Source organism: Rhinoderma darwinii, chromosome 7, assembly GCF_050947455.1.
Source record: "Rhinoderma darwinii isolate aRhiDar2 chromosome 7, aRhiDar2.hap1, whole genome shotgun sequence".
NCBI lineage: Eukaryota > Metazoa > Chordata > Amphibia > Anura > Rhinodermatidae > Rhinoderma > Rhinoderma darwinii.
Window position 1 is genome coordinate 134,788,265 of NC_134693.1, and position 27,996 is coordinate 134,816,260.

At 41.8% G+C, this 27,996-nt stretch overlaps 1 protein-coding gene and 1 long non-coding RNA gene across 4 annotated transcripts in view; one reads left to right on the top strand and one right to left on the bottom strand.

The window, feature by feature from the left end:
* Positions 1-164: 164 nt before the first annotated feature.
* Positions 165-27,994, bottom strand: LOC142656822 (solute carrier family 26 member 6-like). 3 transcript variants are annotated; one of them, XM_075831751.1, is made up of 19 exons: positions 27,804-27,992; positions 23,685-23,917; positions 22,126-22,265; positions 21,269-21,379; positions 20,190-20,356; positions 19,427-19,591; positions 15,971-16,123; positions 10,202-10,284; positions 7,684-7,831; positions 6,918-7,031; positions 6,064-6,141; positions 4,865-4,960; positions 4,043-4,149; positions 3,563-3,632; positions 2,466-2,558; positions 2,255-2,371; positions 1,041-1,232; positions 867-921; positions 165-490 (listed from the first exon to the last, which is right to left on the bottom strand). In XM_075831751.1, exons 2-19 carry the CDS (start codon positions 23,825-23,827, stop codon positions 339-341), a joined length of 2,184 nt encoding a protein of 727 aa, XP_075687866.1. In that variant the 5' UTR covers positions 23,828-23,917; positions 27,804-27,992; the 3' UTR covers positions 165-338. The 3 variants fall into 3 exon arrangements, with proteins under 3 accessions (XP_075687866.1, XP_075687867.1, XP_075687868.1); XM_075831752.1 differs by lacking the exon at positions 27,804-27,992 and adding an exon at positions 27,210-27,280; XM_075831753.1 differs by lacking the exon at positions 4,043-4,149 and having other exon boundaries at positions 4,875-4,960; positions 27,804-27,994.
* LOC142656824 (uncharacterized) overlaps positions 19,185-27,996 on the top strand; it is a 53,858-nt gene continuing 45,046 nt past the window's right edge. Inside the window, exon 1 of the long non-coding RNA XR_012849763.1 lies at positions 19,185-19,549. This is a non-coding gene — a long non-coding RNA (uncharacterized LOC142656824). The remainder of the gene's footprint in view (positions 19,550-27,996) is intronic.

Sequence of the window (27,996 nt, forward strand, 5' to 3'; positions counted from 1 at the left end):
TGTTTCTGGTACACAGATCTCCCGCAGACAGTGGGCTATCCTGTGACTATGCCATAAATGTCCGGAAAGGGAATACCAGATAAACACGTGTTCCGCCTGCTTAGCGAAATTTGTCTTATGTGCCGCTGATGAAGCGGTAAAAAACAAAACTAATACTTGTCGGTACAATATTTCCAGATTTGGGTCCCCACTTTTAATTTTGCCCAAGGCCACACTTTGTCTAAAACCGGACCTGCATTCCTTACATAAGTCCTATATGATAACACGATACATAAGCACATATACATCTTGCTGCCGTCTCCGTATCCTGGTGAGTTTATAGACTGCAGAGTATCCCGTTAAATTGCAGTTATTTCTGACAAGGAGCTGGACTCGCTGCTTTGTCCGTTAGAAACGTAGGAAACGGCGTCGTGGATTGAAGCGAAAATTGAGGCCTGCGTAATGTTTTCATTGAAGAAATTGCTGTTCTCGAGTTGTCGTAGCACAGCAGCTGCAAGAAAAGAACAGATTCATTGTCAGGGTGTCGGACCATACATGACGGCGCATGCGCGCTATCTCAGACGAGATATTGGCATTCAGGGCGGGCCAGTTTTCTGCGGTGAGCGGGCATAAGAAGAGGAAAGAACGAGATTGCCGGATTATTACCATAAAAGGCGCAAAATGTTTGCAGACCGTTAATTACGGTTAGAGGAGGAGTTTAGGAGAGGGGATAACGGCAATTAACTTTTGACATCAGCGGCCAGCAAGGGGTGAGTAGAGTTCAATAGGTGAATGCTGGAGACCGGTTCCCTTTAATTATTATTTCCTAAATTTATCACTAGAGACTGATCGAAATTCAAACAATTCTAGAAAATGTGGCAACTTACAGGGACAGTTTACAATATATACTTCGACTTCAATCTCTCGGAATTCCTTGAAAATCTAAAAAGGAAAAATAAAAAGAACTCAAATAGCATTAGGCCCAATATTTGAAAAGAAACAAAACAAAAAAATCACTTTTTTTTTTTAGTTTTGTTCCATTTATATCAATTTTCACTTACATTTTTCAACATTTTCGTTCCTACGGTGTCTATGAAACTGACGGCTGAAAAGTCCAATACAAGGGCATGGAAGTCCAGTTTCTCCAAACCCAACGAGCGGAGGGTGACAGGACTCTGTGGGATGGACTCACTCAGAGTCTTCAAACTTCCCATCAATCCTTCTTTGTTTGTCAGAAATTCCAATCCACTTCCCTGGACAGAATATAAACGACAAAAATATTTCACTATGAACATGATACACCTAAAAAAAAAATCACCTTTGATGTATCTTCTGTCAAATTCTATTCAGCGATTTCTTAGTTGAGTGACAATTAACACTATACTTCTTCTAGTGTATGGTCTACCTACAACAATCCATTTTCAGATACCCTTAGAGAATTGTCTCCCTTTAAGGACCCTCATCTATTGACTATATAATGGAGCACGGTTACAAGGAGTGTGTTAAGGATCTGCCAGGCACAGCTTCTGTATAGGTAATCAGTCTGCACCTGCTTCTATGTCTGTGAGACTGACTCCATCTTCCACCACTCAGGATGGCAGGCTTAGGAGTGGGAGAGCCTATCACAGCCTGGCTAGACGGAGCTAGCTCCCGCCCTCTGTCTATTTATACCTGCCTTTCCTGTTCCTCCTTGCTTGTGATTCTTCTCTGTTGGTTTCCTGGCCCTGCTGCAGCTTCTTGAACTACTTGTCCCTGCTTCGTATTGACCCTGGCTTACTGACTACTCTTCTGCTCTGCGTTTGGTACCTCGTACACTCCTGGTTTGACTCGGCTTGTTCACTACTCTCCTGCTCTGCGTTTGGCACCTCGTACTCTCCTGGTTTGACTCGGCTCGTTTACTACTCTTGTTGCTCACGGTGTTGCCGTGGGCAACTGCCCCGTTTCCCTTTGTTCTGTGTTTCCTTGTCTGGTTGTCTGTCGTGCACTTACTGAGTGTAGGGACCGTCGCCCAGTTGTACCCCGTCGCCTAGGGCGGGTCGTTGCAAGTAGGCAGGGACTGAGTGGCGGGTAGATTAGGACTCACTTGTCTGTTTCCCTATCCCTGTCATTACAGAGTGTCTCTTGCTCTGGAGAACCCAGCCTGTCTGTGCCATCTCGCTGCTATTTTTGTAATGCGGTTCAGAATTAAAAGTAATAATCTGATTGGTTGATATGTTTGACCCCTCCCATGAGGAGCCTAAATGCAGTTACCAGTTACACCTGTGTCTCCCCTCACCTTTTGTGTTTTAGCCAGAATGACTTTGGCCAAATTGATGACTTTCTGCAGGCCTTTGCTTCTCCTCTGAATGGCTTTCTTCTTCTTCTCTATCAGTTTGTCCACATTCACCCCCATCTAAAAAAAAATCATTTTTTTTGCAATCTGAGAATCATAACAACAATTTGAGGATCTTATTATGTCCCTCATTCTTCAGACACCAAACATCTACCTTAATCTTCAAGGATTTTGCATACAGTTCTGCATTGGCGAAGTAAATGGGTGAACTTGATTGGAAAATCTTTACACCGGAGATCTCTCTGGCCTTAAAACAAACAAAAAACTTTATCTATTTGGAATGAATAGTCCTTGAGTTCTCCATATTTGACAAGTCCTGTCATATTCTGTTTATTTCTCCCAGAATTATCTTGGTCTAATTCATGCTGAATTTTCAAAGGTCAAATATAATGGAAGCCACCGCAGTGCCCAGGGAGGTTGTCATTGTTGGCTCCCCCTAGTGGTGGCTGCAGGAAGTCAGAATCATATAATTTATCAAGTCAGAAAAACCGGAGATCCCCCTATACAGATATAATCTGAAATTAGTCAGCACAGAATTCTGAACTGGAAAAAAGCCCCATGATAGTGCAGATTAAAGCTAATATAACGGGAGGGCCTTCATTTTTTGTGATGTACAATTGGTGGAACTCTCAGTGGAGACAATTCTGACATTTGCTATGCAGCCCATCTCCCCGTGTGTGCCCCTGGACCATATTGAAAAATAACAACCTATTCTTGGTCTTTTTAAAAGCTGGTTGACAAGCCCTATAGGGACTGTTAGGGTATGTTCACACGAGGGCGTCCGTTACGGCTGAAATTACGGGGATGTTTCAGCCTGAAAACATCCCCGTAATTTCAGCCGTACCGGCATGTGCAGGCGCTTGAATGCCGCGTCCATTACGGCCGTAATTAGCGCTGCTATTCATTGGAGTCAATGAATAACGGCTCCAATTACGGCCAAAGAAGTGACAGGTCACTTCTTTGACGCGGGCGTCTATTTACGCGCCATCATTTGACAGCGGCGCGTAAATATACGCCTCGTGTGAACAGACAAACGTCTGCCCATTGCTTTCAATGGGCAGATGTTTGTCAGCGCTATTTTCGGCGCTATTTTCGGACGTGATTCGGGGCAAAAACGCCCGAATTACGTCCGTAAATAGGCTGTGTGAACATACCCTTATGGTTGCCAAGATTTAGCCCGGACCTCAGGCATATTATCTTTTGTATGCAATGGCCATCCTGTAATATGTCTGGGTTGCCCGTGTTATTTACCAAGGTATTTTTTTCAGCATCTCTGTAGATATCAGACTCAGCAACTTGTCCCAGAATGGAGTAATGAGGCCTGCGACAGTAAAAATATTATGTGCAGATAATAGTTTGTAATATAATCTTCATAATAAAATCATCATATAATACCATACAAAGAACATTACGTGTCAGTGTGTCATTATTATGTACCCCAAGGAGGCAGTGTATATGACTGCTATGTGGCCAGTGGTGAGAAGAGGCCTGGCCAATGAAATGTTTTTTCCCTGCTTACCATGACATTGCCATAGTAGTTACCTGCAGCTGCCAATAGGTGGAGCTCACTGCATACAGATTTTAAATCTCACATTGAGTTCCATACAAGCTGCATGAATACATAAACTATGAGCTCCCCCTAGTGGCGACTTCAGGCAGAAAAAAAACATATTGTTTCAACCAGAAACACAGAGCGCCCCACATATATAATGAAAATATTATAAAACTCACAACTGAGTCCTAAAAGTGACTGTGAACAGTCCAAATACGACAGAGACAGCCAGTCCGATGTCCAGGTTTAGACAGATGGTTGACAGGAAGGTCACAAGCCATATTAGCTGCAACAGGAGGCGTCTATCAGTCTTTGAGATGCACCATAATTAACAGCAATCTTATTACAGTAATTTCCTGCCATTTCGCATGTATCAACAAAGACGGCAAATATAACACAATACATCTCCCTGCATCACAATAAACAGAAGTGAAAAACAACATTCTTGGCAGCTCTAAGTAGAAATATTTATCGGCAGATGTCTCACTGCCAGTTTTTAAATTAGTTTTACAGCTAAATGTAACTGTGCAGGCAATTAACTCTTTCACAATGGGAAAGACTGTTTATCCTAAGCTTCACGGTTTGTGAATAAAATGTTAGAACTACAGTAAAGACTGACACAAATGCATTGCAGTAGGGGCGAATGAGGTGATGTAACAATGCAGTAGTAGATAGTAGGAAAAAGTAACCAAAAAAACTCATTTGCTGTTCGGGATCCGTGGAAAGCTGGAGGGGGGGGGGTATGCCATAGATGTTCAGGGGCCAGGGAAAGCAGGGTGGCCATCTTTTGGTTTTATTTATTGGTACTTCAGATAACTGAACTGTAAGTTAGAATTATATACATACACACAATATTTTTTGGGTTCTCCACAAATTTCATGAAAATGGTGACCCACAAATCAAACCCATAAACCCCATAGTACGATAGTGATGACAATGTCTGTACGGAATATGTTAGCGCTATATAAGAGCGATTACAGCTGTGTGATTGTGTTACTCACCAGATCATACCTGTTGGTCCGCCATAGGAGGGGTATATCCATGAACTGCTTGTACATGCCCTTCAGGTTGGCTATGACGATGGAGGATAGTATTGCCTTTAGAGAAAACAAAAAAAATCTATAATATCACGTTATAAAAATGGACCACTACATACAGATGTAGAAAATGATTACAATGGTTTGTTTTTAATGCAATCAAATCATTGTCTGCGGTTGTGCCCGTAATTACGGGTCATAATTATGGGCACGGTCGTGTGCATGAAGCCTAACTCCCTGAGCTAAGATAATGTGATCGTTTTACTCACAGTCCAATCAGAATCAATAAATGTCAGACAAATTACAAACTCTGCTCTGCTACATCTGTATGATTATGTGACCCTGTATAGCACAATCTAGTGTTTTTACATGATTGTGGTATTGAGGACCATAAAATCCGTGCACCCCTGCTCTGCCGTTCTGTTACAGGTCTAGTTGAACAGACATAGGGACCCATTACAACCTCTATTGCATCTACAATTACAGAACATTTAGGCCTTATTCACACGGAAGTGTCCGTTTTGCGTGCGCAAAAAAACGCTGCGTTTTGCGCTCGCAAAAGGTCCGTGTGTCAACAGCATAAGGTGCGCGGCTGCGTGCTATTCGCGCAGCCGGCATCATGATGACACTGGTTTTATGATTACAAACAGAAAAACACGTGGTGCTTTTCTGTTTTCATTCATTGTTTTTACTGCTGTTGCGCGAATCACGCGCAGCACCCGGAAGTGCTTCCGTGTGCCGAGCGCGATTTGCACGCACCCATTGACTTCACTGGGTGCGTGCAGAGCGAAACACGGCCAAATATAGGACATGTCGTGCGTTTCACGCAGCGGACATACGCTGCGTGAAATTCACTGACAGTCTGGACGGCCCCATTCAGTAACATAGGTCCGTGCGACGCGCGTGATTTCCACGCGCGTAGCACGGATGTATTATACGTTCGTGTGAATAAGGCCTTATCAAGGGTATATTCACACGGTGCTTTCTGCTACGAATTTGCAAAAAAAATAGTGTCAGAAACCACAATATGACTGCCCCATGTGAATATACTTTTACACTAAAATAAAAATCTCCAGTAAACGTTAGTTCTAGAGTAATTTTATCCTTTCCTGGCAAAGCTGGATTACAACCAATATGACAGCTATAAGCGAATAAATTCTTACCCTAGGAAGACAAGTAAAGAGCTCGCCCGCCTTGAGAATGATCACCAAAATAATGATGGCAGAAACCGATCCAGCAATCTGAAAATTATGACATAGTTTATTGGGAGAAACATTATATTACATTAATAGGCTGAAAACCCACCTCGAACATGTCCTACTCGCAGAGGTGCTGGGCTCGTTACAGTGTTAAGAGTTCCCTCCTGTAACGAGCCCTGGACCTGTGAGAGCACGACATAATCATGGCAATTTTTAGCTTTTGGATGTAAACAAAACATTTAATGACAGTAAGCCGAGATCTTGAATTCAGACTCCAGACCAGCCAAATAAAATAAAAGTTCAGACACCAGACCATATAATTACCCTCCACTGTCCCGTCCCCTCAGCTCTAGGGGGCCGCAGCACGGAGTCCTGATCCCACGGCACACTACGTCCTAACGCTGGATGGCATCAGGACCCACTGCTGCAGCCCCCGGAGCTGTAAAGGAGCCCGGCAGTGAGGAGGGTACGTATCCTGGCCATTATCTATTAGATAAATCAAATCTTTTTTTTTTTTTTTCTTAAATGTGGAAGGGATCGCTGCCGCACCCCCTCCACATTCTGCGCCCGGGACAAGTTGCCTTGGTAGACCCCTAGCTATGCCGTTGATTTACTGCCATGTATGCCCTTCCCTTCTATAGGTTGGCAGTGTCTCCCTTTCCTTCTTTAGACCACATCCCTATACAGGTTCCAACCACACGTTAAAATGGGGACGTGACCAAATTAGATTGTTCTCCCTCTTTCTCTAAGGGCCCCATAGTAGATGCATTCGCTGCCTCTATGGTACTCTGGCCTCTGCCATGTTCTCCTATCATTACCTGAGTGTTCCCTCCTGTGCTCTCCTGTACAAGGCTCCTGGACATGGATGAGGTGACGGCAAAACAATGGAAAAAGCTGCCGGTGAGATTACTTAACCCGAGTGCAATCAGCTCCTTAGAGGGGGAATGAAAATATAAAAATCGTGTTACTATCAGATAATGGATACTGGAGGGTTATTATAATTCGCTATTACCTGGGTTACATTTCTAATGTATAACGTAAAGGGGTTTTCCCATAATCAATATTTATCGCCTATCCACAGGATGGGCAATAAATATCTCATCGGTGGGGGTCTGACCGCTAGGACCTCCACCGATCACGAAAATTGAATTACTTTGCCGTTACTGGGTCCCCGATAGGAATGCGCATGCTCGACCACCGCTCCATTCGTTCATATAAGGCTGCCGAGCGTTAACTTTGACAGCCTCATAGAAATGAATGGAAAACGGGCCAAAAAACGCACCGAAAAAAACGTATCAAAAAACGCTTGTTTAGGTGCGTATTTTCCGCAGCAAAATACGCAACATGTGCATGTAGCCTTATCCGTACAATGATTGCATCCATATATTGATTGCCCCTTCCCAGTCTATATCTAACCATAACCACTGAGGAGTTTGTCATATTCTTGTTTTCTATTCCGTATCTTTAGTATTTGCTCATAGAACATGATCTATGATCTCCATGAAGTGTAAAAAATTATATCAGAGCTACAAGACTGAGAGTAACTTTTAAAAAAGAAACAAAAATAAAAGTGATAAAACGTACCTGGTTATTGTCTACCTTATAACCGTGCTTCATTGCAAACATTTTAGCCATAGATATAGTGATAGCATATCCAACCACAGCAATGGCAAAGGCATTCCCTGCAACATTTGCAAAAAATTCAGCATTGGGTACGGTTGGCGCTAGCAACCTGTAACAGAGAATGATAATTAAAATACAGATGTACAAGAATATAACTACCATAATACTGCCCCCTATATACAAGAATGTAACTACCATAATACTGCCCCCTATATACAAGAATATAACTACTATAATACTGCTCCTATATACAAGACTATAATTACTATAATACTGCTCCTATATACAACAATATAACTACTATAATACTGCTCCTATATACAGGAATATAACTATTATAATACTGCCCCTATATACAAGAATATAACTACTATAATACTGCTCCTATATACAAGAATATAACTACTATAATACTGCTCCTATATACAAGAATATAACTACTATAATACTGCCCCCTATATACAAGAATATAACTACTATAATACTGCTCCTATATACAAGAATATAACTACTATAATACTGCTCCTATATACAAGAATATAACTACTATAATACTGCTCCTATATACAAGAATATAACTACTATAATACTGCCCCTATATACAAGAATATAACTACTATAATACTGCTCCTATATACAAGAATATAACTACTATAATACTGCCCCTATATACAAGAATATAACTACTATAATACTGCTCCCTATATACAAGAATATAACTACTATAATACTGCTCCTATATACAAGAATATAACTACTATAATACTGCTCCTATATACAAGAATGTAACTACTATAATACTGCCTCCTATATACAAGAATATAACTACTATAATACTGCCCCTATATACAAGAATATAACTACTATAATACTGCCCCTATACACAAGAATATAACTACTATAATACTGCCTCCTATATACAAGAATATAACTTCTATAATACTGCCCCCTATATACAAGAATATAACTACTATAATACTGCCTCATATATACAAGAATATAACTACCATAATACTGCCCCCTATATACAAGAATATAACTACTATAATACTACCCCTATATACAAGAATATAACTACTATAATACTACCCCTATATACAAGTATATAACTACTATAATACTGCTCCTATATACAAGGATATAACTACTATAATACTGCTCCTATATACAAGAATATAACTACTATAATACTGCTCCTATATACAAGAATATAACTACCATAATACTGCCCCCTATATACAAGAATATAACTACCATAATACTGCCCCCTATATACAAGAATATAACTACTATAATACTGCCCCTATATACAAGAATATAACTACTATAATACTACCCCTATATACAAGAATATAACTACTATAATACTGCTCCTATATACAAGAATATAACTACTATAATACTGCTCCTATATACAAGAATATAACTACTATAATACTGCCCCCTATATACAAGAATATAACTACTATAATACTGCCCCTATATACAAGAATATAACTACTATAATACTGCTCCTATATACAAGAATATAACTACTATAATACTGCTCCTATATACAAGAATATAACTACTATAATACTGCCCCTATATACAAGAATATAACTACTATAATACTGCCCCTATATACAAGAATATAACTACTATAATACTGCTCCCTATATACAAGAATATAACTACTATAATACTGCTCCTATATACAAGAATATAATTACTATAATACTGCCCCCTATATACAAGAATATAACTACTATAATACTGCCCCTATATACAAGAATATAACTACTATAATACTGCCCTCTATATACAAGAATATAACTACTATAATACTGCCCCTATATACAAGAATATAACTACTATAATACTGCCCTCTATATACAAGAATATAACTACTATAATACTGCTCCTATATACAAGAATATAACTACTATAATACTGCCCCCTATACACAAGAATATAACTACTATAATACTGCCCCCTATATACAAGAATATAGCTACTATAATACTGCTCCTATATACAAGAATATAACTACTATAACACTGCCCCTATATAGAAGAATATAACTACTATAATACTGCCCCCTATATACAAGAATATAACTACTATAATACTGCCCCCTATATACAAGAATATAACTACTATAATACTACTCCTATATACAAGAATATAACTACTATAATACTGCCCCCTATATACAAGAATATAACTACTATAATACTGCCTCTATATACAAGAATATAACTACTATAATACTGCCTCCTATATACAAGAATATAACTACTATAATACTGCCTCCTATATACAAGAATATAACTACTATAATACTGCCCCCTATATACAAGAATATAACTACTATAATACTGCCCCCTATATACAATAATATAATCACTATAATACTGCCTCCTAAACAGTACATAAATATGGGGGTGAACAAGTAGGAAGATCTTAGTAGAATTTCCCTTAATTCAAAGTCACATACCCAGTAGGAATTTCTCCCACAATGCCTACGCCATAATTTCCATGAAGATTCACTCCATATGATATTGCAGTAGAAATGATGAGCTGGTAGACAGAAGATATGAGCACAGATGAGTCATGTTAATTATGTAATATATTGACCTTATATAACACCATGTAACAGAAGGAGATTCCAATATGAGCTGCTGCAGATTCACCTCATACAATAGAACAATTGTCCTCGATGACCAGCTGTAGGTGCAAAAGGGAACTATAAACACATAACTATTTTTTCATTCAATATATTAATTTTATTTTAACAAACCTAAACTATGAAATAGTGAATAAACTGTACTTGCAATACCACTCCTAACCACATGGTGTGCTGTTAAGAAACAAATAAAAGACTATGGGCAGTATTCTTATACAATACTCTTAAGCTCCACCTTGTGGATAAATATTTAGTTTCCTAATAGGGGACCTAGCTATACATGGGGGTGGGATATAATTTGACCTTTATTGTATCAGAAAGTAAATGAACCCAGTACTGGATATACACATAAAGATGAAAACGACCCCAGGTAGTTGGCAGGCACATTAATGAATTGCAGGAAAAGAAAGTGTCGCCCTCAGGCGACCAGCCTAATTTCCCAACTACCCTACAGAAAAATTAAAAGTATATCTTTATTAGCTACTTATAGCAAGACGACAACATACACAAATTTAAAATTCTCACTGTCAGATGACCGGATAACAATATTTTGCCTGTGGTGCAGGCTTGAAATAGCTACCAATAAGGTACGCATTAGCAAGTGTAGTAAGTTAAATTGTTTGACAATGGTCTACTAAATGGATAACCAAGTGAAACCGGTCAGTGATAGGATTTAAAAATTAGAAAGCCCCCCCGACATGTTTCGCTACTGAGTAGCGTCCTCAGGGGTACACGGGGCTAATGGCGACGCGGCGAGACGGAAGCTCTTGATATGGGCCAGTAACTGACGTTTAGTGAGGGTGTGTCAGCAGAACAGCCAATCCTGTCAAAGGTAACATGTCCGTAGCGTGGAGAGGGAAACACAACAAATGAAAAACTATATGAGTTTAACCAATAGCGCAAGGGCTATGGCACAGGCGCAGAGGAACAAAATCGGACTTAGTCTGTGTGTGTCACCTAAGTATAGCGGCGCCAGACGGCGCATGCGCAGATATCGTTTACACTGACTCAGAAAAAGAATAGCAAGTTACCATCAGTTAACGACAGAGGCAACGTAGGTGCAACCGACAGTCTATGTACATAGAAAAGTTGGTAAGTGAATTATAGAAATAAGTGAAAATAAAGGTATTAACGTAAACAGATGATTTTAAATTTAGTATAATTTAGTAAATTTTTTTTAAAAATATTACCAAGTCGGAAATAAACGAGGCGTGCATGACAAGTGCACGGCTCATTGGCGCATGCGCAAAGCGACTTTGATGTAACTCGGACGAAGGATGACACATATAATGACAAGGGAACAAAAAACCCACCCCATCATCACTACGCCACCAGAATGACAGGAAAGCATCAACCTATAATAAGTTAATGCAACAGATCCACCCAGTACGGCATAATAAAAAGGGTCCACATCAAGAGAGATAAGTCCTTTTCATAAATAGAGGAACAGTAAGTACCGTCCCCCATAAAAATAATTCTTAATATGTCGCCATATTGTGTAATAATCGTCATAAGAGTGGATAGAATACACATGTATGTAAGACCCCTACACTTAAAGTGTGGGGACAGTGAAATAATCCCCAAAATATTACAATACCTTGGAGAGGATACGGCAGGGAGAAGAACTTCAAAGTAGAAAGTAAATGGAACAGTGTCAATAAAGTATCCACTATATTTTACTGATGATAGAATAGGTCCAGAAAGGCTCATAGGAAGGCACTGAAAGTGAAACCCTCGTTAAGACCCCTAGGAGACATGGTGTTAAGGCGGTAAATCCACCGCGCTTCCTCCTGTAGGAGTCTGCGGTCAAGGTTACCTGCTCTGGGGCCCATTTTAATCTGGGTAACCCCCCAGAATTTAAGCAGCCCTGAATTGCCCCCATGGTACTCGTGGGTATGTCTCGAGAGGGTGGTGTCCTCCTTGAGCCTGATGGTACTTAGATGTCTGGATACACGTCTTCTCAATTCTTGCACTGTTTTTCCCACGTACAATTTAGGACATGGGCATCTAGCAATATAGACAACCCCTTTGCTCTGACAGTTGAGAAACTGTTTGACAGAATAGGTTTTGCCATCGGTCGGGTTAATGAAATCCTTAACAGTGGGCATATATGAACAGAAAGAGCACCTACCGCAGGGATGAAATCCCTTTACTGACGATGTAAGCCATGTAGATGGAGTGCTAGTTATAGTTGAATAATGACTATGTACTAAAAGGTCATGTAAGTTTTTCCCCCTGCGGTAGGTAATGCTAGGACTCTCAGAGATTGCCCCCTCCAAGTCTGGGTCAGCGATAAGTATATCCCAATGCTTCCGTAGAATCTGGGAAACTTGAGGGGAACAGGCATCAAAGGTGCCAATGCAACGAATGGCACTGGATGATCCGGTTTTAGCAACTATAGTTTCCTTATTGGACAGAAGGTCAGTTCTCGGAGCAGCCCTTGCCCTAGCGTAGGCCCTATGCAAACATTTCTTAGGGTATCCTCTTGCTCTAAATTTATGAAACAACTTATCACACTCCAGTTGGAATGATGCTTCACTGGAGCAGTTCCGTTTCGCTCTCAGGTATTGGCCTATAGGTATCCCTTTCTTAAGGGCTGGGGGATGATGACTTTCCCAATGTAAATAGTTATTTGTAGCTGTGGCCTTTCGAAATATGTCAGTTTGGACACCGCCACCAGGATCCAAAGAGATCTTAAGATCAAGGAAATTAATGACATGATCATGTATCTCATAAGTGAATCTCATGCCTATATGATTCGTGTTGAGTATAGACATAAAGTCAGTGAAAGTTTTGACATCCCCATCCCAAAGGATGAGGATGTCATCTAAATATCTACCCCAAAAGGAGATATGTGAAGTGAAAAAAATTAAATCATCGGAAAAAACCATAGTGTCTTCCCACCACCCCAGGAAAAGATTCGCATAAGTGGGTGCACAAGTAGTGCCCATAGCCGTGCCCTTAATTTGATGATAATATACTTTATCAAAAGTGAAATAGTTGTGTGTGAGTAAATAACGTAAAAGTGATAACACAAAATTGTTATGTTGTAGGAATTGAGTACCTTTAGTGCTCAAATAATATTTTACAGCAGTGAGTCCCAAATTGTGCTGAATATTAGAATACAGTGACTCTACGTCTATACTCGCTATCATTGTAGTGGAGGTGACATTGATCTCATGGATCCTGGTGACGGTGTCCTTAGTATCCTTAAGATATGAGGATAAAGAGGAAACGAAAGGTGACAATATTTCGTTCACATAGAGGCTAATACCTTGGGTCAAGTTATCATTACCCGACACAATGGGTCTCCCAGGGAGAGGAAGAACTGCTTTGTGGACTTTAGGTAATGCGTAAAAAGTTGCAAAGGTGGGAGTAGCATTATAAAGAAATTTGAACTCATCAGTGGTAATGAGGTTGTCATTCTTGGCAGTATTAAGGAGATTGTACAATTCAGGTAAGTAGGTAGCCGTGGGGTTACTTTCCAAGATGGCGTAGGTGGTAGTGTCATCCAGTAGTTTATGGACCATACTGACATAGTCAGTACGGTCCATCACCACTATATTGCCCCCCTTATCAGAGGGCTTCAGGACTAAGTTGTCATTTTTACACAGATCATCCAGTGCCATTCTCTCATTGTCACTAAGATTGCCAAAGATCTTAGATCTACCACCCTTCAGTTTTTTGAGATCGTTACAGACCATTCTGACAAAAGTGTCAATATGACTAAATTGAGAGAAGGGGGGAGTTAATTTTGACTTAGGACGTAGTGATGAGAGTGGCCCTACAACATCAGTGACACCAAATTCACTCTCATAGAGGAGGCCTTCCAAGTCCCTCAGGGTGTTAGACTCCAAACGGTCTTGTCGAGCAACATCTGAAACATTGCCCTTAAAATATTTATACAAGGCCAATTTTCTTGCGAATAGGTTTATGTCCTTGACCCATATAAATTCATCGAAACCTGGTGTAGGGGTATAGGAAAGGCCCTTCTTCAGTAGAGTTAACTGATGTGTATTCAGATGACTAGAGGATAAATTGAATATTTGCAACTCTTCGTCCTTTGATAAAAATGTATTTAATGTTAAGGTTTGGTCCCCCAGTTTAGACTGGGTGGGCCTAAAAAAGGAAAAGTAGCTCGGGGGCCGGCGACAGAATTGGCCATGTTGTCCCCAGGGTTCTGACTCAGATTTAAACGTGACTGTATATGATTGATCGGAGTGTTCGTAATATTTGGTATAGATGTTGAGGAGGATGCAGAAGGCATAGACAAAAAGCTGGAAGTAGTAGATGGACATCCTGACGCACGATTAGGGTAATTAGTACTTATTTGTTTAGATGTAGTAAATGTTCGTTTAGGTAGACTAAGTCTACTATTCCTGATTTTGCGTTTCGTGCCCAATCTTAAATTGTCAATATGTCTCGGTTCCTCCGGACCAGAAGTGTCCGATTCTGAGAAATCTGTGTACACAGTAGTACGTTTTGAGGTAGGATATGAGTTAGTTTTATATGTATAAACCTGTCCCAAGTCAAAATCCCTGCGGTCACGAATGTACTTCCGGTGTTTCCGCTCCTTAATTTCTCCCTGTAATTTTTCAATATTTTTTTGCAATTTAATTTCAGATATGCTAAATTCAGGGCAAGAATGAAAAACCTGTATATCTTCAATTTCTTTCTCTAATTGAACACTAATCTTACTGTAGTTCTGTCTCTCAAAGTCCAACAAATACTGAAGCATACGTATGGAGCTATCAGTAAGGAGTTCTTCCCAGCCTTTAATAAAGGTAGTATTATCCCTATAAGAATTAGGTGAAATATTGATTCTTAGACCCCTATATACTATTTTTTGTTGTATATAGGTCTCTAAGCTGGCCACTTCCCAACAGGATCGTACGTATTTTTGATATGTTTTTTGAAGATCCCTAAAGGCTGTTGATACATCAAATTGGTGCAATGGGATGTTCTCAACGGAGAAAACGATGGCAGCATCAGCCGACAGTGTCTCTATATTAGGTCTTTTAGACAAAAACCCTGCCATATCAAAACGAATACACTAATCGCTCAGTAAGTTGTTCCAGTTAGGAACGGGGTCATATAACGGGTAATTAACCCAGCATTATAGAACACAAAAAGATGAAAACGACCCCAGGTAGTTGGCAGGCACATTAATGAATTGCAGGAAAAGAAAGTGTCGCCCTCAGGCGACCAGCCTAATTTCCCAACTACCCTACAGAAAAATTAAAAGTATATCTTTATTAGCTACTTATAGCAAGACGACAACATACACAAATTTAAAATTCTCACTGTCAGATGACCGGATAACAATATTTTGCCTGTGGTGCAGGCTTGAAATAGCTACCAATAAGGTACGCATTAGCAAGTGTAGTAAGTTAAATTGTTTGACAATGGTCTACTAAATGGATAACCAAGTGAAACCGGTCAGTGATAGGATTTAAAAATTAGAAAGCCCCCCCGACATGTTTCGCTACTGAGTAGCGTCCTCAGGGGTACACGGGGCTAATGGCGACGCGGCGAGACGGAAGATATACACATGACCCGTAGAGAGAAATATTTACTTACCACCACCAGTTCTATAGGGATGGGCATACATAATTTGGATTGGAACCTCTGATTGACTTCTTTTACAGCAAAAAGGAAAACCAGGGCGATGAGGCTCACGACCAACGTGCCAATGTTTGTCTTGTGGATTCTGCCGAACAAACTGACTAAAGACTGAAGAGAAAGTAAGAATATAATATCCATACCCGATGATCTTTAATAACTTAGGCTGTTTTCTCACGGTTGTAATGTGGCCGTAGCTTTTGTATTACCAGGGACCGATTATTACGAGGACACGATGCTGCGATAGCGATCAGGTAGGTGGGATGGGGTCCTTACCAAAATTTTGCCCCCCAGCCTTTATTCGGCCCAGTGTTAAAACCTGGACCCGTTCTGTGGTACCACGGTCATCTGTGATATGATATGAAGTCCTGTTCAGCAGAACCTCGGTGGTCCGGGTGAGGTGAATATCTGCATGTCTGGTCTAAGTTCTGGGGGCTGTATTTCTTTGGGGTCTGTAGGTTTGAGGTCTGTATTGGGGTCTGGATCTGTATGTATATAAGTGGTCTGTACTCCTTTAGGGGTTCCTGTCTGGGTCTAAATTTGTTTAAGCGGTCTAGTCCTGTATTTATTTCTGGGGTCTATTTATTTAGGGGTCTTCTGTGTGTTCTCAGTGGCATAACAATCCCGGTTGCAAGGGGTGCAACCACGGTCGGGAGGGGGCCCATCACGGATCCCCTCAGGCTGATATATCAGGCGGTCTGTGCCGGCTGTATACAAGGTCCTGACGCTGGACGTTACGTGCTGCGTTGCGTGCAACATGCTGGACGGTGTATGCGCCGCGGCACAGACGGGACCTGATGTGGCAGCCTGAGGGGAACCCGGGGGGGACTTCCTGTGGAGAAGAGACGGAGGAGCAATGAGTAAAAGCTTTGTTTTTTTTTAATGTCTGGGGTTCTGATCTGAGAGGGGGTCAGACACTGGTTACTCCCCTTTGTGTTCTGTATTAGTTTAAGGGGTCTGTATTAGTTTTGGGGTATGAAAAAAGAGGATCAAATGCAATAGGTTGGGTGTGTGTCCTATATAATTGGGTGGGGTATCAGAAAAAAAAATGGCGCGCGTGCCGTTTCAAACGCCACTCTGTAAATCTCTTTGCTGTTCCTTCTCAAAAGTTGGCAAGTATGATTAAAATGTGTGTTTCCGGTGGGCCGCTGTATTGGATTTAAATGTTTTGTTAGTACGCAGTACTACTGTAGCTATAAGGCCTAATTAACACGAGCGTGTCCATTGTGCACGCATAAAAAATGCAGCGTTTTTCCTGCGTTGCGGTTCCGTATGGCATCCGTGTACGATGCGCGTCTGAGTTTTTTTTTTTATGCGCGGATGTCATCTGTATGTCAAGCGTTTTTTAGTACGTAAGTTTCGCACAGCGGACACGCGCTGCGTGAAAAACACATTGTCTGAATGGCCCCATTGAATTACATAGGAATGTGTGACGCCTGTTGTTTTAATGCGCATAACACGGAGGTGAAACACGCTCATGTGAATAAGCTCTTAGGGTATGTTCACACGCTAAACAAAAAACGCCTGTAAAATACGGAGCTGTTTTCAAGGGAAAACAGCCCCAGATTTTCATCCGTTTTTAAAGCATTAAGCATTTTTTTAAAATGCGTTTTTGGAGCTGTTTTTCTATTGAGACAAAATTGGCTCCAAAAACGGCTCAAGAAGTGACATGCACTTCTTTTTTACGGGGCGTTTTTTTACGCGTCATTTTTACAAAAGGCCGCGTATAAAAACGCCCCGTGGGAATGAAACACCGTTTCTCCCATTGAAATCAATGTGCACATGTTTGGAGGTGTTCAGCCTCTGCATCTTTAGCCGTTTTTTGGGAGGGTTTACGGCCCGAAAACCAGCTGAAAATAAGCCGGGTGAACATTCCCTTACACAGGCAGAGCCGTAGGAGGGCGGAAGTGATCTTAAAGAGGCTCTGTCACCAGATTTTGCAACCCCTATCTGCTATTGCAGCAGATCGGCGCTGCAATGTAGATTACAGTAACGTTTTTATTTTTAAAAAACGAGCATTTTTGGCCAAGTTATGACCATTTTTGTATTGATGCAAATGAGGCTTGCAAAAGTCCAAGTGGGTGTGTTTAAAGTAAAAGTCCAAGTGGGCGTGTATTATGTGCGTACATCGGGGCGTTTTTACTACTTTTACTAGCTGGGCGCTCTGATGAGAAGTATCATCCACTTCTCTTCAGAACGCCCAGCTTCTGGCAGTGCAGACACAGCCGTGTTCTCGAGAGATCACGCTGTGACGTCACTCACTTCCTGCACCAGGTCCTGCATCGTGTCGGCACCAGAGGCTACAGTTGATTCTGCAGCAGCATCAGCGTTTGCAGGTAAGTAGCTACATCGACTTACCTGCAAACGCCGATGCTGCTGCAGAATCAACTGTAGCCTCTGATGCCGATGTGTCCTCGCTCGTCTGACACGATGCAGGACCTGGGGCAGGAAGTGAGTGACGTCACAGCGTGATCTCTCGAGAACACGCTGTGTCTGCACTGCCAGAAGCTGGGCGTTCTGAAGAGAAGTGGATGATACTTCTCGTCAGAACACCCAGCTAGTAAAAGTAGTAAAAACGCCCCGATGTACGCACATAATACACGCCCAGTTGGACTTTTACTTTAAACACGCCCACTTGGACTTTTGCAAGCCTCATTTGCATAAATACAAAAATGGTCATAACTTGGCCAAAAATGCTCGTTTTGAAAAAAAACAAAACGTTACTGTAATCTACATTGCAGCGCCGATCTGCTGCAATAGGAGATAGGGTTGCAAAATCTGGTGACAGAGCCTCTTTAAATAACAATGCAACTTTTAATGGCATTCTGATTCTGTGGAAAACAACAACACCAATGGGCCAAGACTACCATAGTGATTGTCCATATAGGAGGCCAAGGCCAGAATACACAATATATAAAATGAAGATTGTGGGGATTTTATGGTCGTCGTTTATCAAACTGGTCTGACAGAAGGACTGGCCTTGTTTCCCATAGCAACCAATCAGAGCTTTGCTTACATTTCTTAAACTGCTGTGGAAACATGAAAGCTGCACTGTGATTGGTTGATAAATGAGGCTTATAACAACCAATCACAGTGGAGCTTTCATTTTTCCACAGCAGTTCAAGAAATAGGCTCTGATTGGTTGCTATGGGCAGTTTGGCTGTTACACGGTTTTAATAAATGAGGCCGATGCGTCTGGTTTATTTGTTATAGAAAGGAATTATCTTTAGCTGCAACAATAAGACTAGGACAATACAGCTGCTTGCTGTCAGTGAATAAAAACATTCTTGTTTAAATCAACAGGAAAACTGGAATGTTCCTAGCTGTATCCGTTTATATTAATACAGCTTAAGAAGACAAACACTGACACTCGATCCAGTCCAATATTCCTAAAAAACGGAATAAGAAACTCACATAAATCAGCGACAAAGGATGTGACCTTTCACTCAGAGGGAGGCCAAATATATGCTTCAGTTGGGAGACGGTAACGTGAATTGTAGCGGCGGTGGTGTACCCCCGGACTAGCGGCTCTGAGAGGTAAGTGACCACAAACCCAAACTGCACAAGTCCGAGGATAAGCTGCAAAAAAGACCATAATTACTCACATATGTCATCATATGCTTATAATTTACATCTCTGAATTAGTCAATTAACGAGCCCAAGTCCTTGAGTCACTCACCCTTTTGTCAAGTAGTGAAAAATTCTACTTGGCTAGATCTTTGTTATATCTGTTTCTGGGTGAAGACCTTATTGGGCACTGTAATGGCGGCCATATTGGTTGCCATCCAGCTTTCCCAGAAATAGATATAACAAAATGGCTGCATTTTAATTACAGTTCCCCTGGGAGTTGTAGTCCTACGTTTAGCAAATCTTGAGTAGTAAATCTGCCTAGTTCTGCAGGGTTCAGGGTAACCTAGCAACCACTGGACTTCCTGTCTGAGTGACCACTCGTTCTATTTGCTATGTGACAGACTGCCTCCCCGTGCTACACAGGCTCCGGCTGCAGGAAACAGAAGAAGATTGCTGCTTTAGAATAAAAACGAGCAAAACTTGGAGGAGGGGTAGGATAAATTCTGTGCACCATGGAACCAACCTGGGCTGGTCACCCTATCTCCAGGGGCCCCTATAGCAGCCACATGCAGCTCCCGACAATGACCTGACCAACAGAGACCCTTACCTGGAATAACCCCACCAGTAAAGTGATTGCAGCCACCAGCTCCACTCTGGCTTTGTCTCTTGCTACGGTATCGATGACCGTTTCATTTCCTGGCAATATAAAGTTGTCATTTGGTACCAGAGACTCAGTGACGCTGCCGACCATGATCGAGACCACGGCAAAACTGCCTGGAAGGAAAGCAAAACGCATAATCCAAACCCAAACCAGTCCCGCTGTTGTACAACGTCTGACTCTATTTCCCTATAACTGCATATATATATATATATGTAGATACATTATATCTTGTCTTGTACTGATCCTGAGTTACATCCTGTATTATACTCCAGAGCTGCACTCACTATTCTGCTGGTGGAGTCACTGTGTACATACATTACATTACTTATCCTGTACTGATCCTGAGTTACATCCTGTATTATACTCCAGAGCTGCACTCACTATTCTGCTGGTGGAGTCACTGTGTACATACATTACATTACTTATCCTGTACTGATCCTGAGTTACAGCCTGTATTATACTCCAGAGCTGCACTCACTATTCTGCTGGTGGAGTCACTGTGTACATACATTACATTACTTATCCTGTACTGATCCTGAGTTACATCCTGTATTATACTCCAGAGCTGCACTCACTATTCTGCTGGTGGAGTCACTGTGTACATACGTCACATATCCTGTACTGATCCTGAGTTATATCCTGTATTATAGTATTCCCTGCTTGTTCGGTCTCTACACAGAGCTTGCTTTATTGATTTACATTCTAAGAAGTGTCTTCTTTATACTAGTACAGTAAACTGATGTAGTAAAAACAAACTATATTATAGGAGCTCAGCTAAACAGTTAGTGTAATGTCTGTCGGCAAGCTTGTTGACTGTTTCCAGCGCACGGTGAACAGCCAGACCCCTTTGGTACTAATCAACTCATCGATTTTAGTGGATCCATGGCCACATATACCATATACTGCAGCATGTATCAACTAATAGTAAGCTAGCTTTCAATAAAACCCTACATGTGGTTCATCCAAAGTTCATTTTACCAAGTATTTACTTTTTTAGTTTACATACAATTTCTGCAGTAACTCACCCACTGACACGTGCCTAGAGGTGCCAAAAAAAGAATAAACAAACACCGGGAAAAAGGAGGAATATAGTCCAAAAACAGGCGGCACACCGGCCAGAAGAGCATACGCCAAACCTGTGGACGAGAAAAGGGAAAGATTGTTAAGGGTGGAACCAGAACTGTGTGTAATAAACTGTCCGAGTGTATAGTATTGTCATGTAATAATTCCGCTCAACATCGGTCATAGCTCATATAACCAGCGGCGTAGCAACGGTGACTAACAGGTACCCGAGTACTGGGGATGCCAACAAGTCTCTTTACCTTGGACAGGGTATTTAGATACAGGGAGCAGAGATCGGAGGCTTTGCCCCAGGTGAAGGAAAACCTACGGACAGATGCCTAATATAAATGGGAGGGCTATAAAATCCATAGAAGGAAGTGACTGTCAATTGACAGCTGCTCCTTCTTCCCTACATTGATATCTGATTGGTGCAGCAACAGGAAGGTTCATGTGTTTGGCTGACTGCATTTTACTTTCCGTTGAAAAGGTGAATAATATGGGAATAAAGGGGCAGATAATTAACCATTGGATACCAGGTAATATGCCATGCCCGGGGAACTACTAGATGCAAATAGTAAGGACTTTTTTTTTTTTTACAGTGTGGGTAGGTAAAAATAATTTTTACATCTATGCTCAGTCAGTCCATCTTCTATATAACATACAGATTAACTAGGAGGGTGCCTAGAATATGGTGGTGGACTTGCATTAGTCCACAGTGGGGGGGGCGTCGGTCCTCGGTGGGTTAGTCAGGCCCTGCTAGAACAGTCTATAGGAACACGGTAGTCAGTTTTAACTTCATTTTGTGGCAAAATAACTTTACCTTGTGGAAGCTGAAGGATCCCTACGCTGATCCCAGACACAATATCCCCCAGAAACCATTCCTTGACTGGATAGTGAGGAAGCCAGTGGAGAATCGGGAGGAAATGAAACAACGTGGCTTTTGCTGCTGATCCAGAACATCTAGAAAGTAGACCAGGATGTGTGATGATGATGATGATGGTGGATGATGATGAATATTTGACACATTTGGTAGTCCATCAATATCCTTCTAATCAGAAATGTAGTGTGAAGTTTCAAGGCCCAGGTGCCTCTGCACACCCTATAGTCATGCAACTGCTCATTATACATCAGATGGCACTACCAGTGCTGCATCTGGTCCTTGAATTCCCCACACATTAGAATAAAAATGTTTTTAGCAGTTTCTGATACATATTTTGTGCATTCTTACAAATCCCATTAGTGTCACACAGTCTATGGCATATAACATAGAGGTAGCTGCTGCAATAGCAATGGGGCGCATGGTGGCTAGTCTTCATGATGCGTGATGTGAATCTGCTCGGGGCTCTTACTATCCATAGGCAAACAATGGCGCGAGAAGACTGGTTGTGTGAGCATGCTAAAAAATTGCCGGACCCTACTGTCCCGAGAAGGAGTTATGGTGGTGCACCTATTTTGAGTTTTGCTATGTTGCCAGTGGCGTAAATACCGCTATAGCAGCCGTAGCCGGAGGCTCCGCTAGCAGCTGCTATGGCTCCTACAGCGCGACGCCACTGAAGGGGTTATTCATACAAAAGACATGCATCCCCTATCCTCAGGATAGGGCATACATGTGTGATCGCTGGGACGCCCAGCGATAAGGAGAACGGGGGACCGAAAGTCCCCCGAAGTTCTCCATGACAAACCTCGGACTTCCGGGGTCTGTTGGCAGTTCCATAGAAATGAATTGTGCACCGGTTGCGCATGCGTGACCAGCGCTCCTTTCATTTTTATTGAGCTGCGCAGACTCTGGAAGTCAGAGGTTTGTCATGGAGAACTTCAGGGGACTTTCGGTCCCCCGTTCTCCTTATCGCTGCCAGCGATCACACATGTATCCCCTATCCTGTGGATAGGGGATACATGTCTTTTGTAGGACAAACTATAAGCCGTTTTTTGTTTTTTTTGGGGGGGGGTGTGCTATATGGCGTTATCTACAGGGGGGGGATGTATGGCATTATCTACAGGGGGGGGGCTGTATGGCATTATATACAGGGGGCTGTATGGGGTGATCTACAGGGGGGCTGTATTGCGTTATCTATAGGGGGGCGCTGTGTGGTGGAATCTATAGGGAGGCACTATCTACAAGGGGGGGGGTTGTGTGATACCCAGCGGAGGGAGGGGCCCAGTCAAAAGTCTGCTATGGGGCCCAGTCTTTTCTAGTCACGCCCCTGTATGTTGCCCTTTCTTCTATGGACAACTAGTGGAAGGTGCCCAATCCTTTGGTTGTATAATGGGACCCCATCTTCAAAGAAATCACAATGCTTGTTTTTAATGATTGCAACATATAAATAATAAAACAATGCAGGTCATCTACTTAAAAATAATGGTCGATTGCCCACTTACCTGACTTTACGTTTGGCTGCACCGACGAGGGACTGAATGGTGCTCGTGGAACTGGGCAATGATTCCCCCAGTTCTTGCTCGTGAAACACGGGACGTTCAACACAGTATCTCACATCTCGATACTTCATCTCCTTGTTCTCCATGACTGAGGATCGTGAATCTACTAATGCCGTAATAATCTCCTTTTACATGAATGACCTAAGTGTTCAATTCTACAAGTATTGGAGAGGAACCTGCCAAGACACACACAAGCATCTTCAACTGCCTAAACAGTGATCGGTCTGTCCTCTTGAAGATGTTCATGACAAGACTTGTATTATATTATATTATTACCCTACTGCTTCCCAAATCACCCTATAAAATCACACATTTTGATATGATACTGCATCCATTTTTGTGCTTTATGCACTTAAAGTAATGGTGGCCATGGACAGGTTGGCGTCCGCTTGAATTCTTCAGACCCCAGTAAGCAAAAAATAAATAAAATAAGATTGATCATTATATGGAAATTTTTCAACATGGCGGAAAATCTTGAGCAAGACCGAGTATTCCAGTCTTTGGAGGCACTGGTTATCCCTTCTTAAGGCTTCGTTCACATCTGCGTCAGGGTTCCGTTCTGGCGTTCCGTCTGAGCTTTCCGTCAGAACGGGACCCTGACTGACACAAACGGAAACCAAAGGTTTCCGTTTCCATCACCATTAATTTCAATGGTAACGGATCCGGTGCCAATGGTTTCCGTTTGTCTCAGTTGTGCAAGGGTTCCGTCGTTTTGACGGAATCAATAGCGTAGTCGATTCCGTCAAAACAACAGAACCCCTTCACAACTGAGACAAACGGAAACCATTGGCACCGAATCCTTCACCATTGAAATCTATGGTGATGGAAACGGAGACCTTTGCTTTCCGTTTGTGTCAGTCAGGGTACCGTTCCGACGGAACATCAGAACGGGATCCTAGCGCAGGTGTGAACGAAGCCTTACATGGTGCCTTTCTTTGCCTGATCTTCGTATTTCTGCAGGCAGTAGCTATGATATCTATAGGTCTCCTGAGGCCTTGCCTAGGCATCGCATAGGGAGGTATGTCCAGATTGTATCAGAAGCGATAGTTATGTAGATAATTCTAAATTGTAAACCGGATGCTGTAGTCACAAATGCAGGTGCAAGAAAAGGCACAGGAGAGGCTGCAGACTGTGCCCTGTGCAGCAGCATGCAGCATGTCACTGGCAGTGTGCAAACTCCAGCCTATTGAAGGAAGAGGCATAGACAATTGGTTTTCAATAGCCTTACATGGAACAGAAAGCAGTCTGGAGGAGATTGTGACAATAGGTCCTTTTATAATGCTACCATATTAAGAGATCTAAAGCTGTGAGCAGATAAGGGCACCTGATGGCTGCTCGGCAGTGAGGCTGGGTTCACACGACCTATTTTCAGGCGTAAACGAGGCTTATTATGCCTCGATTTACTCCTGAAAATAGGGCTACAATACGTCGGCAAACATCTGCCCATTCATTTGAATGGGTTTGCCGACGTACTGTGCAGACGACCTGTCATTTACGCGTCGTCGTTTGACAGTTGTCAAACGACGACGCGTAAAATGACTGTCTCGGCAAAGAAGTGCAGGACACTTCTTTGCAACATAATTTGAGCCGTTCTTCATTGAAGTCAATGAAGAGCAGCTCAAGATTTACGAGCGTCAAAGACGTTTCGCATAATGCGAGGAGGAGCTTTTACGTCTGAAACGACGCAGCTGTTTTCTCCTGAAAACAGTCTGTCTTTTCAGACGTAAAAGGCACTTCTCGTGTGCACATACCCTAAGGGTATGTGCACACGCTAGCTTGCTTTTACGTCTGAAAAGACAGACTGTTTTCAGGAGAAAACAGCTGCGTCGTTTCAGACGTAAAAGCTCCTCGCATTATGCGAAACGTCTTTGACGCTCGTAAATCTTGAGCTGCTCTTCATTGACTTCAATGAAGAACGGCTCAAATTATGTTGCAAAGAAGTGTCCTGCACTTCTTTGCCGAGACAGTCATTTTACGCGTCGTCGTTTGACAGCTGTCAAACGACGACGCGTAAATGACAGGTCGTCTGCACAGTACGTCGGCAAACCCATTCAAATGAATGGGCAGATGTTTGCCGACGTATTGTAGCCCTATTTTCAGGCATAAATCGAGGCATAATACGCCTCGTTTACGCCTGAAAATAGGTCGTGTGAACCCAGCCTTATTGTTCTCCAATGCTCGGTCTATTGTAGCAGAGCCCCACATGTGGTGGTAGAATGGTTTAGTCCCATATGGTCATGGCTCTAGAAAAAGTGCCCTTTTTGCCCATTCTATATTTCGGTCCTGTGGGTTGTACTGGCTCTTTAATTGTAGGTCCCGATTTTACTAATTAAGCTTTGATTAATTTCATTTTTTGGAGATGCAGCCCTTAGGTGATAATTCAGAACTTATATTAGACAATGAATCTATGATTACAATGTCCATTCAGGGTTGTCTCATAAAGGACTGTTGTTTTCTCCATTTCATTACTTGTATATGTAGCTGTGATATGCCACTGTGCAATAAATTGGCAGCCCAAATTGGTGGCGTCACTCTCATCAATAGATGTTAATATTGCTAAATGTTTTCATATTTGGCGACCGTTCTCGCTATTTAAATGTTAATTTAACTTGGACAAACTTTGTAGTGGGCATGGCCGTAACCAAGCCGTTCCTATTTTGCAACATCGCATAGTTAAAAACTGGCCTGTTCTGATTACAGGAACCCTTTAAAGCCTTAAAATCGGTCATGTTGCAAATACATAGATTTACCTATTCTACTTTATGACATATACTCCAGTCACATCCAGAGCTGCTTTCAAAATGATGCTGGTTTCCCTTGTAAACGGACCGTTTATATGCACTATGCAGTAAGCCATGTGATCTTACAGCTTAGCCTATTGTGCAGCTATCGCCCAGGCTCCCTCAATGCACTGTCCTCGCAACAGGAAACCAGTAGAACTCAGAATTGAGCTTTGGCTGTGATTGGAGAAGAAAATGTACAAGCAAAGTATTTACAAAGTCACTCAATATTTCATGATACGCTGTAAAAGGTTCCTGTCTGTAACCAAGCCAAGCCACTAAAGATTATGGCATCTGTAGTTTAGCCAATTTCAATGAGTAGCACAGACTTGGTTACAATGTTCACACAGGTGCAAGGTTCGTTACAATACAGAGTTCTGATTACTGTAATGTAACAAGCCACGCGCGTGTGTGCGTGTGCGTGCGTGCGTGTGCACTGGAAGTAAACATTGATGAAGATTTCTATGGAATGACAGCAAGCAGAGATTTTAATAAACTGAAGAATCGATACAAAAACGATATATCGAAAAATTGTATAACTTTATTATACAATAAATAACCTTTATTTGTAGAAACCGTAATACCCCTTCATGATTTATATTTACTGGTGATTTTTCAGCTTTTTAATCCGTTATAAAAAAATAATTAATTCTAAATTAAATTCCGTAGTGAATAATAGGAGACTCACATGTGGCGCGTCATCTGGGTTTCTTTGCTTCCAGGACGATTTACCATCCTATTCCTAACGAATGCCTTTATATATAGTGCAGAGGTGGGATGTGCGAGTGAGAGAGATCTGTATAATATATTACCAATGTCCCGTAAACCGCTGATCCTTGAAGACGTCCTCTATAGGAAGAACACGCTGCCCCGACCTATTTACGCATGGGGCCAGCAAGGAACATCAGGGCAAAGGGTCCAAACCCAGGAGCAGATTCCTAATACAAAACTAGACACTATCGATATTCTAGATAAATTTTGGCAAATGGGAAGGGGGGGAGGATTTGATTCTGTAAATGAGGAACCCCTCCACCCACTTTGTCAGGAATGGACCCAAGTTTAATATCCTTTTATGGACGCGGCGATAACAACTATGTAAAAACATTACTTTATCAGGAAAAGGATTTATTTTCATTTTAACTTTTTTTGGTATATTAAAAAAAACCTTTATAATCCTTTTTTTTTTCTCTTCCCTTTTAGCCCCCCTACAAGACTTGAACGAGCGAACGTTTGGTCGCTTGCACAATATGCTGCAATACTTATGTTTTTCAGTGTATAGTACCTTAACTGGCTCCTATTAAGCCCTGCCAGAGCGGAAGGGTGGCAACCATCGGTACTCCGTGATCATGTCGCGGGGGGAGGGGGGACACCCCCTCCTTCTAAGGTCTGAAGCGACCGTGGCATCTAAGTAGTTAAACGACCGGGATCGGCGTTATCTCAGGTTTCTGACGTTGCAGTTAGGTTCATCTGTCACA